This window comes from Perognathus longimembris, chromosome 9, assembly GCF_023159225.1.
Source record: "Perognathus longimembris pacificus isolate PPM17 chromosome 9, ASM2315922v1, whole genome shotgun sequence".
NCBI lineage: Eukaryota > Metazoa > Chordata > Mammalia > Rodentia > Heteromyidae > Perognathus > Perognathus longimembris.
Window position 1 is genome coordinate 18,525,264 of NC_063169.1, and position 16,030 is coordinate 18,541,293.

At 35.9% G+C, this 16,030-nt stretch overlaps 1 protein-coding gene across 4 annotated transcripts in view; it reads left to right on the forward strand.

The window, feature by feature from the left end:
- Nucleotides 1-16,030, forward strand: part of Fbxl4 (F-box and leucine rich repeat protein 4) — a 63,588-nt gene that overhangs the window by 33,948 nt on the left and 13,610 nt on the right. For all 4 annotated transcript variants that reach the window (XM_048353794.1, XM_048353793.1, XM_048353792.1 and 1 more), the window contains one exon: nucleotides 1,508-1,721. In XM_048353794.1, coding sequence (XP_048209751.1) covers nucleotides 1,508-1,721 — 214 coding nt within the window. The remainder of the gene's footprint in view (nucleotides 1-1,507; nucleotides 1,722-16,030) is intronic.

A 16,030-nucleotide genomic window follows, 5' to 3' on the forward strand; every position in this document is an offset into this window, starting at 1 on the left:
TTTGCAAATAAATGTTCAGCCAGGCACCGGTAGCTCATACCTGTAATCCTAGCTACTCAGGAAGCTGAGATCTGAGGATTGTGGTTCGAAGACAGTCAGGGCAGGAAAGTCTGTGAGACTTGTCTCCAATTAATCACAGAAAAAGCTGGAAGTGGCTCTGCGGCTCAACTAGTAGAGTGCTAGCCTTAAGCAAAAGGAGCTAGAGGATAGTACCCAGGCCTAGTTCAAGCCCTGGCAAAAATAAAAAAGAAAAGAAAAGCTCAGCTGTACCGTATATGAGATATATGGTTTACTGGTTGTTTGCAATAATTAAACCTGTAACAACTAATTCTGATATTGTGTATGTATGTGCTAGTTACCTGTATTTTAATGTGTTTTGGGTGCTTGAGCTTTGATAATGAAAACCGCAAGGCAGCATGGCCGTGCTGTTCAGGCTGTTCAAGTCTGCCTTTTACAGCAGGAGAAATGCTGAGACAAGGGCAAATGCTTGTTCTCGTGTCACTGCTAGGCATTAGTAAAGCAGGGAAAACCCATCTTTTGACTTCTACTTTAGTGTTACTTTATTTACATAAGTGATTTGATTAAAACAACTATATTTTGTATATCTGTTTGTCAACTTCTAAAATGATGTGAGAAAAGTGCTGTGTCATAAATTAATAGCACTAATACTGCTGACATGGTACTGATGTCAACGTTATGTCAAGAGAACTAGACTGAAATAATTGGTGCACTGTTTAAGTTTGACTTGCTTAGTTAGCTAATAAAATTTCATAGATTCAAACACTCCTAGATTCATGTTTATTTTTAGATTGTTTACAGGTGATAGTTTATGAGCAGAACTGTTTTTCTTCCAGCTATAATATAACTATGATAAGTACTAGGGTTTCAAGCATTTTGTGTCCTTCTTGGGTGATTCCAATGTTTATGTGAAATAGCAATTGAATGTTTTGTAATAATTTCAACAGCAAGTAGGCTAGTCACTAAATAGTAACAGCTCTAGGAAACGTACCACAACTGTACATTTAAACCAATTAGATATTTTCTGAGTTGAAAGGAAGCTAATTGAATGTTTTGAGATCATTTAATTAAAGCTACCATGTTGTATTTATTGTTCAAAATGCATTACCCAGTACACAGTAAACACTTTTTAGGGGTAAGTTTTCTCTAAAAGGTTAGAATTTTTTGTTTGTTTGTTTTTTTGGTTTACCAACTCATGAGTAAGTACAGGTAAGTAGAACTATGTATTTTGCTTTTTCTAATTTTCTAGTTAGCATTATCTGACTTTATATAATGCAATTCCATTTTATCTTCTCAAGTTGATTTATTTTCGCCTAACCATGAATCTTTCAGTATGCAGTGAATGGAAATTTAAGCAAAACAAATTATATTTTCTCTAATAGAAATACATTTTTTCTAAACATGTTTGCTAAGAGGTGATGGAATTTTAATGTTCTTACAAAACTATGTTTGAATTTTATGAAATTCACTTGGAGTATTGTTTTCACAGGTTTCTGAAGGGTTGCGGATCTGAATTAGTACGTCTTGAACTGTCTTGCAGCCACTTTCTTAATGAAACTTGCTTGGAGGTTATTTCTGAGATGTGTCCAAATCTCCAGGACTTAAATCTCTCATCCTGTGATAAACTGCCACCTCAAGCTTTCAACCACATAGCAAAATTATGCAGCCTGAAACGACTTGTTCTTTATCGAACAAAAGTAGAGGTAAGAATAACTTATTTTCATCTTTCTAGACTAACAGTCAACTGAATATTTAGTTGCCTTTCATTGTTCCTAAGGTGCTTTCTGATTTTTAAAATAAAAGTAGTGTTATCATCTAACTACAAGAAAAGACTAGAGCTAGTTCCATCATTTTTGAGTTAGAAAGTATTATGTTTTTAAAGTATAAGGGAAATGTTTTCCTCTCCTCACTCAAAATGTTTGTGATGTTGTGCTGTTCATGTTTTCAAGTGGACTGAGCAGCACGCTGTGGGGAGCTGAATTACTTGCAGGGAATGAATTAGAAATGAGAGGAAAATACAAAGGAGGCTATGATCTTAGAGTGGAGGAAGAAAGTAGAATATATCCATGACCAGACATAGAGGTTACAATTCTGCTTACATAGATCATAGATCTCATTAAAAAGAAAAGAAAACAAAGCAGAACCATGTCATATATATATTCTGTTTTTTTTTTTTTTGCTTAGATGATGAATTTTTTTTCTTATTTATTGTCAAAGTGATGTACAGAGAGGTTACAGTATTCTTTTGTTTTCTTTTTTTACCTATCTCAAGGACATCTTTCTTGGTAGTACCTGGTCTTGTCTGACCTTTTTAAAACAACTTTCTACTGTATTAATAAGCTAATCATCATTTCTCAAATGATCGGCATTTAATTTTTCTAGTCATTTTCATTTTACAAAGTAGTAGTAACAGCCTTCTTCACATAGTTTTTTGTTGTTGTTTTGTTAAACTGTTAATTGTTCAAAGGAGTGCCACCATGGAATCTCACCCCTGCATATACCTTATTTTATGTATATTTATGTAAATGTACATAGCCCTGCATACACTACATATTCTAATATGCACACCATCTTTATTGTAGAATAAAGTCCTAGAAGTGGTGATGTTGGGTTAGTGTATGTACATAGGGTCTGTGGTAAGCATTTACTTCCTGTAATATACTTCATCCCTGGATTCCAAGCATGTTGGCCTACCTTCCATTCCTTGAACATTTTTACGTGGTCCTAGATCTGCACTGTTACTTTTCTGCTTATCTAGAATGTCTTCCCAGGTTATTAAATCATTTCCATATTTAAATATTTTACTTTTCTAGCTCATTCCATTTTGAATGGCATCTTGAATACTCATAGAAAGTGATTTCTCTACTACTTGCCTCTGTTGTATCATCCAATTTTATTTCCTTCTTCCCATCCCTCTCTCTATGAAATTACTTTTGGTTTTTGGTTATATATATATTTCAGAATAATATGCCAGTGACTTTCCCACTACAATGGACCAATGCCTGTCTAAATGTTTCTTTGTTCAAGATACTCAGTATCTCCTTGTCTCTAAAATAAGGGTGATGAAAGTACAGATCTCATTGGTCATTGTGAGAACTAAAATTACATGTGAAATTACCTAGTACCCGGAACATAGTGAGCTCAATATAAACTACATTCTAATAGGTAGTAGGGATATCAGTTTTAGCAGTTTTCTAGAGTGTTTTACTATATAAAAGGGAAGGTTGTCATTCTTTCAATGTGTCTTTCAGCAAGGAGTTTACTTAGAAGTGCATTCATTGCATTTCATTTTGCTCTCTAATATGTGTTCCATCTGCTCCTATAGGTTTTGTTTCACATGTAAGAGCATGTTATATAGTGTTTTCACTTAGATCCTAGGTCTTTCTAGTTAAAATTTTCTATTGCATGTTACAATGTCAGGTGCTGTTTTCCCCTTTCATTTAATTTTAACTGGTTAGTTTAGTATAAAGAAAATTTTAGTTTTTAAAAAATACACCCGTATCTGCTCACCATACAAATGCTTATGATTATTCTAATAGTTTTTCTTTTACTTATATCTTTTGGATTTTTCTAATCTTATGGTTACCTGGAAATTAATGTACTTTTTATTTTTGTTCCGATATTTGCAGTGTTACTGCAATAAATGGATCTGAATAAATAATGTGGAATAAGATTCGCAGCTATTTAATCAGTGTTATTCCTAATGTAGCAGAATGGTCTTTAATAATTTTTAATATTCATACACTATCTGAGTACCTGTTAAGTGCCACGCATTGTTCTAGGCACTTGAAATTCAGTAGTTTGCTAAACAGATAACTTGTGTAGCTTACTGAGTTTGTTGTATATGCTATTTGGTGTTACTTTATGATAAATAGTCTTTATTACCATTATTTAATAGAGAATGCTTTATAAAATGTATGTTAAGATTTTAGGCCTTTGCTGGGTGCTCGTGGCTCATACCTGTAATTCTAGCTATTCAGGAGTCTGATATCTGAGGATCACGGTTTGAAGCCAGCCCGGGTAGGAAAGTCCATGAGACTCCAATTAACTACCAAAAAGCTAGAAATGGAGCTGTGGTTCAAAGTGGTAGAATACAGTCTTGAGCACAAAAGTTTAGTGCCTAGACCCTGAACCAACATGTGTGTGCATACATGTGTGCGTATACACACACACAGTTTTAACTTAACAGTAATAAAGATGAAAGTGGCACTAGTAATTTAAAAGCAAACAATACCTCCCAGAAAGTTCAATTTCATACATTCTGTTTTTCTTCTAACACTTCCTTAGAGAAAGCAGAGACATTTAAAATCAGCTAGGGCCAATTCTGTGGGAGGTTTAGAGAGAGACCAATTGCCTAAATTTTGTCTTCTCATTCTCTAATTGCTCCTGCTACTAACATCATTAAGTGTAGGATTTAAGGTATATAAAACAGTACTTGGCTCATATAAATGCTCTATAAGGATTTTTAATTTTTATTGTCAAGGTAAAGTACAGAGGGGTTACAGTTACATATGTTAGGTAGTGAGTACATTTCTTGTCCAGCTTGTTACCCCTTCTATCATTTTTCTCCCACCTTCCCTCCTCAGTCTCTCCCTCCCCCCAATGGTACATTTAGTTTACAACATGTTGTCTTGTAAGTACTGCTGTTGCATTGGTTTGCCTTTTACCCTTTGTCTCAACATTTTAATGTTCCCCTTCCCTTCCCTGATTCAGACAGACATATATAAAATACCCAGGGTAACCAAATCAAATACAGTAACAACAGGGGCTAAATCATAGGGAAGATGAACAGAGGATAAAAGTAATACTATCTCATAATACGTTGAAAACAACAACAACATCAATGATAAACCACTGTTTCCATATTTTGGAGATCATTTCTTTTAGCATTATCTTATGTGATCATATTTACATAACTGTTGAACTATTGTGATCATCTGGTAGGACTGCCCTTTTCCATTTTCTTTCTCTAAGGATTTTTATTTTTTGTTTATGTGGTATCAAGGAATTGAACCCAGGGCCTCATGCGTGCTAGGCAAGCATTCTACCACTAAGCCACAATCCCAGGCTCTGTAAGGATTTTTACACATGTGCTTTTGTTGCTGTTTTTAATGAGATCGACCTATGTTTTCATTCTATTTTATCAGTTTTATGTTATACCAAAGTAGCAACATGAATTAGAAAATTATTTGATTTGGAATAACGAATAAGTGGGAAATAATATAAATTAAAATATACATTGTTATATATAATGCACTTTTAGAAGTATCATGGCATATTTTTTAGTAGGAGATCAGACTAAATACCACTTAGCTAGAGTTCAAAAGATGAATTTGTTTGATGGGAAGAATACCATGGTTTTAGTTATAGCCTTGTGGGTGACAAGTCTCAAGTTCCCAAGATAGAAGAGAGTTCTCAGATACTAAATCAAGATATTAACTCATATTTTACTGGTCTGTGATCAAATGATTCATTATTTGTGGGGATATAAAATCTTTTTTTCTTCGTAAGACTCTCCATTCTCAAGTCTAAACTTATGAGGCATCTTGCATTTGTGATGATTTGTGAAAATGTGTCCAATGAGATACTTGTGAAATGTTATATATTAACATGATTGCATCGTCAGCTAGTCATTAGTCTGTATTTTCTCAAGAGACTGATTGTATATGACTATAACTGCATTTTCATTAATTTGCCTCAGGAGACTGATAATATATAACTATATTTTTTAAGTGTGATTTATGAAGACTGAGGAGATTTCATGTTTCAGGAGAGGAAATGTATACATTTGTTCCTAAGTCTAAATAACTTCCTTCAGTTGCTTACATATAGATGTAAACTCAATGTGTGAATGAATTAGATAAAATTTAAGTGGTACACTGTTACTTTCAATTAAATATTTATTTTAAGCCATCTGTTAGAATGCCATAAAAGTGCTAAACAATGTTTCTAATATTAGATGTGTTGAAAAGTTTATAGTGTTGTTTTTCATTTATCTATAGTTTTAAAATAACATTAAGTGATATGAATGGAAAATTGGAAATTGAGAAAAACTTAACCAGGCAGGGTTTACTTGTAATGCTTCACACTGTATTTGTTAGGTGTTCTCCCTAAACTTGTGCTCACTTCTGTATTTTCCTTCTTGTGTAGTCATGGCAGGCTCCTATGGGCACAAAGAAACTCACAGGAAAAACAATTAGCTACAATTAGCTGGTTTCTTTGAAACCAAGATGAAGCGACCACTTTGGTATTCCTATCAGTGTGTGAACACCTTCCTTGTCACTCAAGTATTGCTTCACCTCCCTCTTCTGTCCCTTATGCACCACCTTTAACTCTTACACTTACTGATGTTAGTAGTAGGTGCAATTAGAGAATGAGAAGACAAGGTTGAGGCAATTGGCCTCTCTCTAAACCTCCCACAAAATTGGCCCCAGATGATTTTAAATGTCTCTGCTTTCTCTGAGGAAGTGTAAGAAGAAAAACAGAATGTATGAAATTGAACTTTCTGGGAGGTATTGTTTGCTTTTAAATTACTAGTGCTACTTTCATCTTTATTGTTGTCAAGTTAAGATACTGGCTTCAAACTGAGCTTCCTGAGTAGCTGTGACTACAGGTGTATGTATATCACTGTGCCCAGCTCCCAAAAAGCACTTTTACTCACTTCCTTCTCTGTTTACTTTCTACCCATCTATCCTGTCTATCTATCTTTTCATCTATCCATCCATCTTTCTATCTTCCTTCCTTTTTCCTCTCTCTTTCTCTTTTTCTCTATCCATCTATCCTATCTGTCTATCTTTTCATCCATCCATCCATCCATCCATTTTTCTGCCTTCCTTCCTTCCTTTTTTCCTCTCTCTCTTACTCTCTCTCTCTCTTTTCTTTCTTTTTTTGTTGTACTAGAGTTGAACTCAGGTCTTTGTTCTTGTTAGGCAAGTGCTATTCCACTTGAGCCACACTCACAATATTTTTTGTTTTAGTTATTTCTTCATTTAGCATCTTGAATTTTCTGTCTAGGCCAGTCTGGACTATGATCTTATTTGCACTGCCCATGTAGTGGATGTTATAGGCATGTTCCACCATACTTAGCATTTTTGTTAAAATGGACATATTGCTAAGCTTCTTTTTCTTTTCATTTTTTTCTTTATTGTCAAAGTGTGATACAGAGTGGTTACAGATTCATATGAAAGGCAGTGAGTATATTTCTTGTTCTACTTGTTACCTCCTCCTTCATTTCCCCCCTCCCCCCTCCCACTTCCCTTCTCCCCCCAAGAGTTGTGCAGTTGGTTTACACCAAATGGTTTCTAAGTGTTGCTTTTTTAATGGTTTGTCTTTTTGTTCGTTGTCTCTTGATTTGGTATTCTCTCTACCTTCCCCAGTTCTATTACCCGTATAAACAGTATCCAGGGTACTCGGATGTAATACAGTGGTAGCAAGGGTACAGCCACAAGAAGGGACTACAAGAGAAATAGAACTGAGTGATTTACTCAGTCAAACAAACAGACAAGGAAAAAGAGAAAAAAAGTAGTATGAGTTCACATGGCATGTTGAGAATAATTACAACAGTGGTATAACTCTTGTTTGCGTAACATGGAGTTCATTTCACTTGGCATATTCTTATGTGGTCATATGGGTGTAGCTATTGGGGTATCCATGACTAGCCTATTCCTGTACTGACTATTCCCTATGAGGGACATCATAGGGTTTATGTTTCTTTGGGTCTGGGTCACTTCACTTAGTATGATTTTTTTTTCCAAGTGCTTCCACTTCCTTATGAATAGGGCAGTGTCATTCCTTCTGATGGAGGCATAGAATTCCATTGTGTATATGTACCACATTTTCCTGATCCACTCATCTACTGTGGGCCATCTCGGTTGGTTCCATGTTTTAGCTATGACAAGTTGTGCTGCGATGAACATAGTTGTGCTGGTAGCTTTAGTGTGGTCTTGCTTGTAGTCTTTTGGGTAGATGCCCAAAAGTGGGGCTGCTAGGTTGTAGGGGAGCTCTATGTTTAGCCTTCAAAGAATCAACAGCCCTCTGAACAAATGGGTTAAAGACCTAAAAAGAGACTTCTCTGAAGAGGAAATGAGAATGGCCAAGAGTCACATGAAAAATTGCTCTACATCACTGGCCATAAAAGAAATGCAAATCAAAACAACATTGAGATTCCTCCTAACCCCAGTAAGAATGTCTATCACCAGGAAATCTAATAATAATAACAAATGCTGGAGAGGATGTGGCCAAAAGGGAACTGTACTACATTGTTGGTGGGAATGCAAACTTGTTCAACCCCTCTGGAAAGCAGTGTGGAGGTTCCTAAGAAGGCTTGCTAAGTTTTTGCTTGTCCCTGTGATCCTCCTCATCTCTGCCTGTCTCTGGAGCTGGGTTAGTGTTACAAAATATTGACTCTAGAATATTATGGGCTATTAACCCCAGAGGTCAAATATATATTATAGTGTTATCCTTTATAAACCTATGCTCAATTTATATTAATAAACATGAAACATAATTAAGCAATAATAAATATGAGATGTAATTTTGTAAGTTAAGTCTGAGTGTATAATGAATAATGATTTAGAGATCTTTGGAGGGCTGGAAGTGTGGCTCAAGTTGTAAAACATTTGCATTTGAGATCCTGAGGTGGTCATACCCAGTACCACCAAATAAAAACTTTTAAAAATGTGTAGAGGATTTTGAAGACCTAAGTTTTAGACCTAAGTTTCAAACTTACTGAAATTCGACATTTTGTATTATTATTTAATTCTTTAACCAGTCCAATGAGAATAGGTAACATTCTTTTTTTTTTTTTTGGCCAGTCCTGGGCCTTGGACTCAGGGCCCAAGCACCGTCCCTGGCTTCTTCCCACTCAAGGCTAGCACTCCGCCACTTGAGCCACAGCGCCGCTTCTGGCCGTTTTCTGTATATGTGGTGCTGGGGAATCGAACCTAGGGCCTCGTGTATCCGAGGCAGGCACTCTTGCCACTAGGCTATATCCCCAGCCCCGACATTCTTTTTTTTTAATTAATTTTATTGTCAAGGTGATGTAAAGAGAGGTTACAGTTACTTATGTAAGGCAGTGAATTCATTTCTTGTCAAACTTGTTACCCCCTCCTCTTGTCTCCCACCTTCCTTCCTCCCTCTTCCTACCCCCCACCCTGGGGTTGTACAGTTAATTTCCAACATATTGTCTTGTGAGTATCACTGTTGCATTGGTTCGCCTTTTATCCTTTGTTTCACTATTTTGATGTTCTCCTTCCCTTACCTAGTTCAGATAAATGTATATACAATACTCAGGGCACCAGAATCAAATACAGTGACTACAAGGGCTAAACCATAGGAAACAGAAATGAAAGAAAAAAGAAATAATTTTACTTAGTACATTAAAAATAACAACAACAATGAAAAACAAATTGTTTCCATATCTTGGAGCTCATTTTGCATCAACTTACATTATAAATGTTGAAATTAAGGTGCCAAAAGAATAATAATTTGCCAAATGGGCACACAGCCATATTGAGAGTGGGTATGGTGATGTAGTTAAAATTGTAAAATATTTAAGATCATAGAAAAAAAAAGAAGTTATTGCAGTAGTTTGGCTGCCTCTGTCTAAAGCAGTGAATTTTTTTGCTATTATTCATTTTCTAATTTGCAGTTGGTAAGGAAATATAGCATTGTAACTAATGTAGAGCACATTATTATCCAGTATAAAATACAGCCTAGAGGGTGGTGGTACATGGCTGTTCTTAGTCGGCAGAAGGATTTGTCTGGTTAGTTCCAGTAATAAGCAGGGCTCTGGAATGCTAATTAGTGACATGACCCCTGGCAAATTCAGTGGGAAGGAAACCAGGAAAATGATTCACACATAACAGGTCCCACCAAGAAATGAAATGGTAAGAATAAACCTAACTGAAGATGTAAAAAAGACAAAACTCTATAATGAAAATTATAACAAACTAAAGAAAAAAAATAGAAGAAGACAGTAGACGGAAATGCATCCCACCTTTAAGAATTGACACAATTAATATTGTGTCAACAATATTAACAAAAGCAAGCTACTGCAATCCTCATCAAAATTGCTATGTTGTTCTTCACAGAACTAGGAAAAAATAATCCCAAAATTCATATGGAAGCACAGAAGACCCTGAATAGCCAAAGAGATCTTGAGCAGAAAAGAGCAATTCTGGAAATACCACAGTACCTGATCTCAAATTATACTACAGAGCCATGGTGAAAAAGAATAAAAATATGGTACTAGCCATATACACGCATGAACATACACGCATGAACATGCACGCACACACAACCATGTAGACAATGCAATAGGATAGAGAACCCAAAAATGAACCTAAACGTTTTTCAGAATTAGTGGCATGAGTTTTGAATTCCAGCAGGTACAGAGTAGTAAATGTATGCTTAATAAGGATCAAAAGATGCTTCTACATAAATGAGACAGAGAGTGAATGGGTTCATAAACCCCAAGTGCCTCAGATTTGTGCTTGGTTAGAAGATACCCTATACTGGGAAGCCCTTGAGCTGAGATTTAGACTCTCTTTATTGTGTTTGTTTTAGTTATTGTCTTAACTGATTTGGGGGAGTCCTTTCCAGTGAATAACTTTAGGAAAAGATGGAAATTTTCTTTTTGTAGAAGGAAATAATTACAAACTTTGATTCAATCCCTCCAGTCCTTATGTATTCATAACATTTTTATTATGGTAAACATTGATTGGAGCATTTCTTTAGCCATTAGGATGATATATTTTCATGAAAGTAGGCTTTTATTTCACCTATTAAGGCAGTTCACTAAACTATTAAAAGCTTAAAAAGGGAAAAAAAACCTTATTTTGAAACAATTTCAAACCTTCAGAAAAGTTGACATCAGACAAAAAAAAAAACCCACAAAGAAATACCAGAGACAAAGGGAGAGATCATTTCCCATGTGCTTTTACCCAGATTTCCCCCACTATAAGCATAATTGTTTTTCTGAACCATTTTAGAATAAGTTGGAAACATAATGACCCTTTACTTAGGAACATAAATTACCCCTAAATGGACAAATATCTGCAATCCATTCTTAACTAGTGTCTAATGGGCTGAATTGTGGCTCCCTAAAATTTCTATGTTGAAGTACTAACCTGCTGTGCCTCAGAATGTGACTGCACTCGGAGACAAGATCTTTAAAGATGTAATTAAGGTTAAATGAGGTCCTTAGGGTGAGTTGTAATCCAATATGGCTGGTGACTGTGTCAGGAGAGATTAGGACACGGACAGAAACACAGGGCACACAAAGTGAAGATACTCATGAAAAATGGCATCTGCAGACTCAAAAGAAAGATCTTAGAAGAACCAACTCTCCTAAACCTGTCTCACACTTCTTATCTCTGATGTGAAAAAATAAATAAGTTTCTGTTACAGGGGTGGAAAAACTTTTCTGCCAATGGCCATTTAAATATTGATAACATTATTTGCACACTATACAAAATTATCAGTACAGGCAGTCAGGTGTGGGCAGCTGGCTAGAAGCATTACAGGCCTGTCTCATCATGTATCCAGAGATTTTTCCAGCTTCATAAGGCCCGCGGACCTGAATTTCCTCATTCCTACATGTCAGCCCTAGCACACTGATACAGCTTGTAAAGGAGGCACAAGAATTACATTTTAACAAGCATGGAAAGAAGTGTCTTTTAAGATTAAGTTCTGAGTATTTACCAGAACAGTCTGGGTTAGTGTTAGGAGTTTGATTCTTGTTTACTTTTGTTTGGGGAGCGGGGGGGTGATGTCTGGAGTAGGGAGAGTGGGGCATGGCAAGCATCTCAGTAAGAATGTCATTCTGTTGCTTAGCAGCAGACAAGAAAACCAAGAGTGTTTTTTAAAAGTTGGAGTTACAAATGGAACACCTGCATCCAGTTTTGATTGCCTCACTTCAAGAATGATAGAGCATAAATTGAAAGAATCTGAAGAAGTGAAAAAACTGATTATAGGTATTGTGAGGGCCTAGTATATGACAGTAATCCACAAGTATGGTTCAGCAACTGCTTACTTGGCCTACAAGGCTGTGAGGACAGTTTCAAATACCCCCTTGCCTTAATCTTCATGAGCTAGCACATGACAAAAGCAGTGGATCTTCATTTCTGTTGGAGAGTAGCACTCCTGTTTTTGTTTTATTCCAGAGTGCATAGGTAAGCAAACATTCGCACAGCCCTGTCTGTTGATGTGAACAGTTAGCATGCTGTGGATTTGTTTTCTAAGATGCAGATCGGTGGGTCTTCTCAATACTTTTGTATTTGAAGTAAAAAAAAAAAAGTCACATTTTATGCAGCTATGGTGGTGGCCTCTACTTTAATAGAGCCCACGTAAGTAATGAACTCAGACTGTAAGGCCAAATGAAAGAGAATAACTTCTTATATAACAGCCAATGATGATTATTAAGACCAATAGGAGAAACCAAAATAAGAAGAACTGACTGTAGTCACCTGCATTGTCTAACTCAGGCTGTCATCAAAACTAGTTTATTTCTTTAAAAAAAACTAGTTTATTTTTAAAAGATTAATACAAGTAGGGAACATATAAGATAGACTTATGTTAGTAATTAATTTATTCTTAGACATACTCAAGATGAATAACTGACAAAGTTTAATTTACTAATATGATAAAAAACAAACTTTCTTACAGTTTGTGGTATATGTGTCTATGCTGCTCTGTCCTGATTGGTCTTGTAGGAGCTTCAGAGGAAATCCTTGGTTTTGGTAGCAGTGGGCCTTAGTGAGTAGTTCCTGGTTCCATCAGTGTCACAGGACCTGATTTTGTCAGCAGAGTTGTCGTGTCTTAGGAGGTAGATACATTACCAACCACAGTTATAACTGTGATCTGTGAATCAGGCTTAAGAACCCACATGGAAAAGACACCCTTCATTAGAGAAAGTACACTGGCTTATCCTCTCATTGTCGGCAAGTCTAAGGGCAGCCAAACTACAATTATAAGACTTCTTTGGTGAACATAAAAAGAGAACACTGAGAATATGTGATTGAACTGTGTAAAGGAGTCAACACAAAACAGATTTGACACCCTCATCTTACTATAGAGACAAAAAGTGCTTTGGGAAGAAGTCAGAACACTTTCTGAGCTGGACCTCATTTAGCTGGACAGTGTCAAACAACATATGCCTCAGACTTCTCTTGCATGCTTCCATGACAGCCTAGCCCTTACTCCTCTGATAGAAGCATACATTCAATAAGGTTACTGACAAGTCCAGCTGGTGTGTAAACTGTCAATGTCTCTTTGACTATAAATCTATGCTACCATCCATATGGTTTGTTAAAGAAATTGATCAGTCTAGTCATCTGTGAGGAAAGATGCATTCAACTCTATTATTGTAGGAGAGATATAACCATGAAAGAAATCTGTTCTGAAGTGAGACTGCAGGGCAAGGCAAGGGTGTGAAATTTAGTCTTAGATTTTGTTTCATTACAGTTATGCATTATTGGAATTTGACGAGTTATCTGAACTTTACATTGAAACTGGTACTTCTAATGTAGCTATAAAACATCTATAGTTAGCTTTAGAAACTACTTCCTTCCCCTCAAAGACATGTTAAAAAGCTTTACTTGTGTCATTTTAGACATCAGCTAGAATCCTAAATTTCCCAACTCAATGTGGGTCTTAAAATTTAATTTGTAAGCAACAATATTTTCACGTTGTGATTTGGCATCAGTGCATAATCTGTACAGTTTTATAAATGTAAACTGTATAAAAGGGAACACTTTTCAATAGATGGTTCATAGCACATCTTTGTAAAATAATCACTTAAATATTCTGGAATGATGATTATTCTACATATGATTAGTTTTATGTGCTTTAAATAGTTCTCCAAATTCTCAACTTATACGCTGTTTCTTCTACATATTTACTGAAATTATAATACTAGGGCATATAAATTATGAGAGAAGAAATATTTCATATGTATGGGTATATTTTAAATTCCAATAGTTGAATGACAATTTGTAGAATTTTCTGGAGATATTTTCATGTAAATTCATGAATTTTTACTTAGTGGCTATACTTTTACAAAATTATTACTTGGAGCTGGGAATATGGCCTAGTGGCAAGAGTGCTTGCCTCGTATACATGAAGCCCTGGGTTCAATTCCTCAGAAACACATATATAGAAAAGGCCAGAAGTGGCACCGTGGCTCAAGTGGCAGAGTGCTAGCCTTGAGCAAAAAGAAGCCAGGGACAGTGCTCAGGCCCTGAGTTCAAAGCCCAGGACTGGCAAAAAAGAAAAACAAGAAATTATTACTTGGACATAGTACTCTCTTGTGTTTGAAACACGATCAGTGAAATTACATTTATCTGTGTTCACATGATACCATAAATCGTATTTTAGGTTGACTATATAATATATAAATTATTGGAGCCGGGAATGTGGCTTAATGGTAGAGTGCTTGCCTAGCATGCATGAAGCCTTGAGTTTGATTCCTTAGTACCATATACACAGAAAAAGCTGGAAGAGGTGCTGTGGCTCAAATGGTAGAGTGCTAGCCTTGAGCAAAACATAAGTTCAGGGACAGCACCCAGGCTCTGAATTCAAGCCTCAGGACTGGATATATATATACATACACACACACACACACACACACACACACACACACACACACACACACACACACACACACACACACACACATATGTCCTTTTTATCAATATCCTTTCTAGGAATCCTGCTCTATATTAGAGAATACTGACCTGGAATCCCATCATTTTGTACTGAGAATATAATCACAAGTTTCACTCCTTATTTAAGATAAGTAATAATTTTTTACAGCAATCAAAAGAAGTTATACTAGGTATAACAACTATGAATGTATTTTAATGTAACACAGGAAGCAAAGTGCACCACATACATGGATTATACATGATCTTAGCATATTATAAAATGTGCACAATATGCACAAATAACTCTGGGCTAGTCAGTAGTTAAATGTGAGTATACTTAAACATCAGTTAAAGTGTTTATGCTTAGGACTTTAGATGCCTACAGGATGGGAATTTTTGAAGTTTATGGGTAACATTTCTTTAAAAATACTTCCAGTCAACATTTGAATTCATACCTTTTTGCCTACTAATTTCTTTGTAACAAGAAAAAACACTAGTAGTAGCTAATAGTATTTCATACCTGTTTACCTGAGACTTTCATTGTCTACTCACATTGTTATGATGTTGAAATTCTTTGTTTCAGAAGTAGTCATTAGAGCATCTGAATATTTGGTAGCTTCAATAAGGACACTATGAGGAAATTACTGGAAAAAGATAAGAGAGCAGCTATGAAAAGAAGGAGAAACAGTGTTCTTCCTTCTTGTAATCATTGAAATAAGGTATGCTTCTGTGAGCATGCACTGAAGTTGTTTTTTATGTTATTTTTTCCTAATTACAAAACCACTCACACTTAGCGTATCTTTTGCTTTTCTCCCTATTCACAAGCTGTTATGTTGCCATTCACTCCTTCCCTTTTTTGGTATTTCACTACTTGAAATGGCTGAGTATCATGTAATTGAGCATTTAGTTGTGTGTATGGTACTGGCTAAAAGCTATCTTTCTCTTTACCTGTGAGGAGGAAGGAAGATTGTTAGGTTTTTTACAAATAGTTATCCATTGAGGTTTGAAGCTGCTTGAAAGTGTTAGTAGGTAGATTTTTAAGTGGAACATAAAATAATTCTTTTGCTGGGTGCCAGTGGCTCATGCCTGTGAAATCTCATGAGGCTGAGGTCTGAGGATTGCAGTTCAAAGCCAGCCTGGGCAAGAAAGTCTGTTGAGACTTTTTATCTCCAATTAACGACCAGAAAACCAAAATTGGCACTGTGGCTCAAGTAGTAGAGGCTATTGAGCTGAAGTGCTTAGGGGTAGCACCCAGGCCTAGAGTTCAAGCCCCATGATCAACAAAAAAATTAAAAAGTCTAAAAAGTACTTTGCTCTGCCAGATGACAGCATACATTTTGAAACTGAAGAACATTTGAATTGTCATG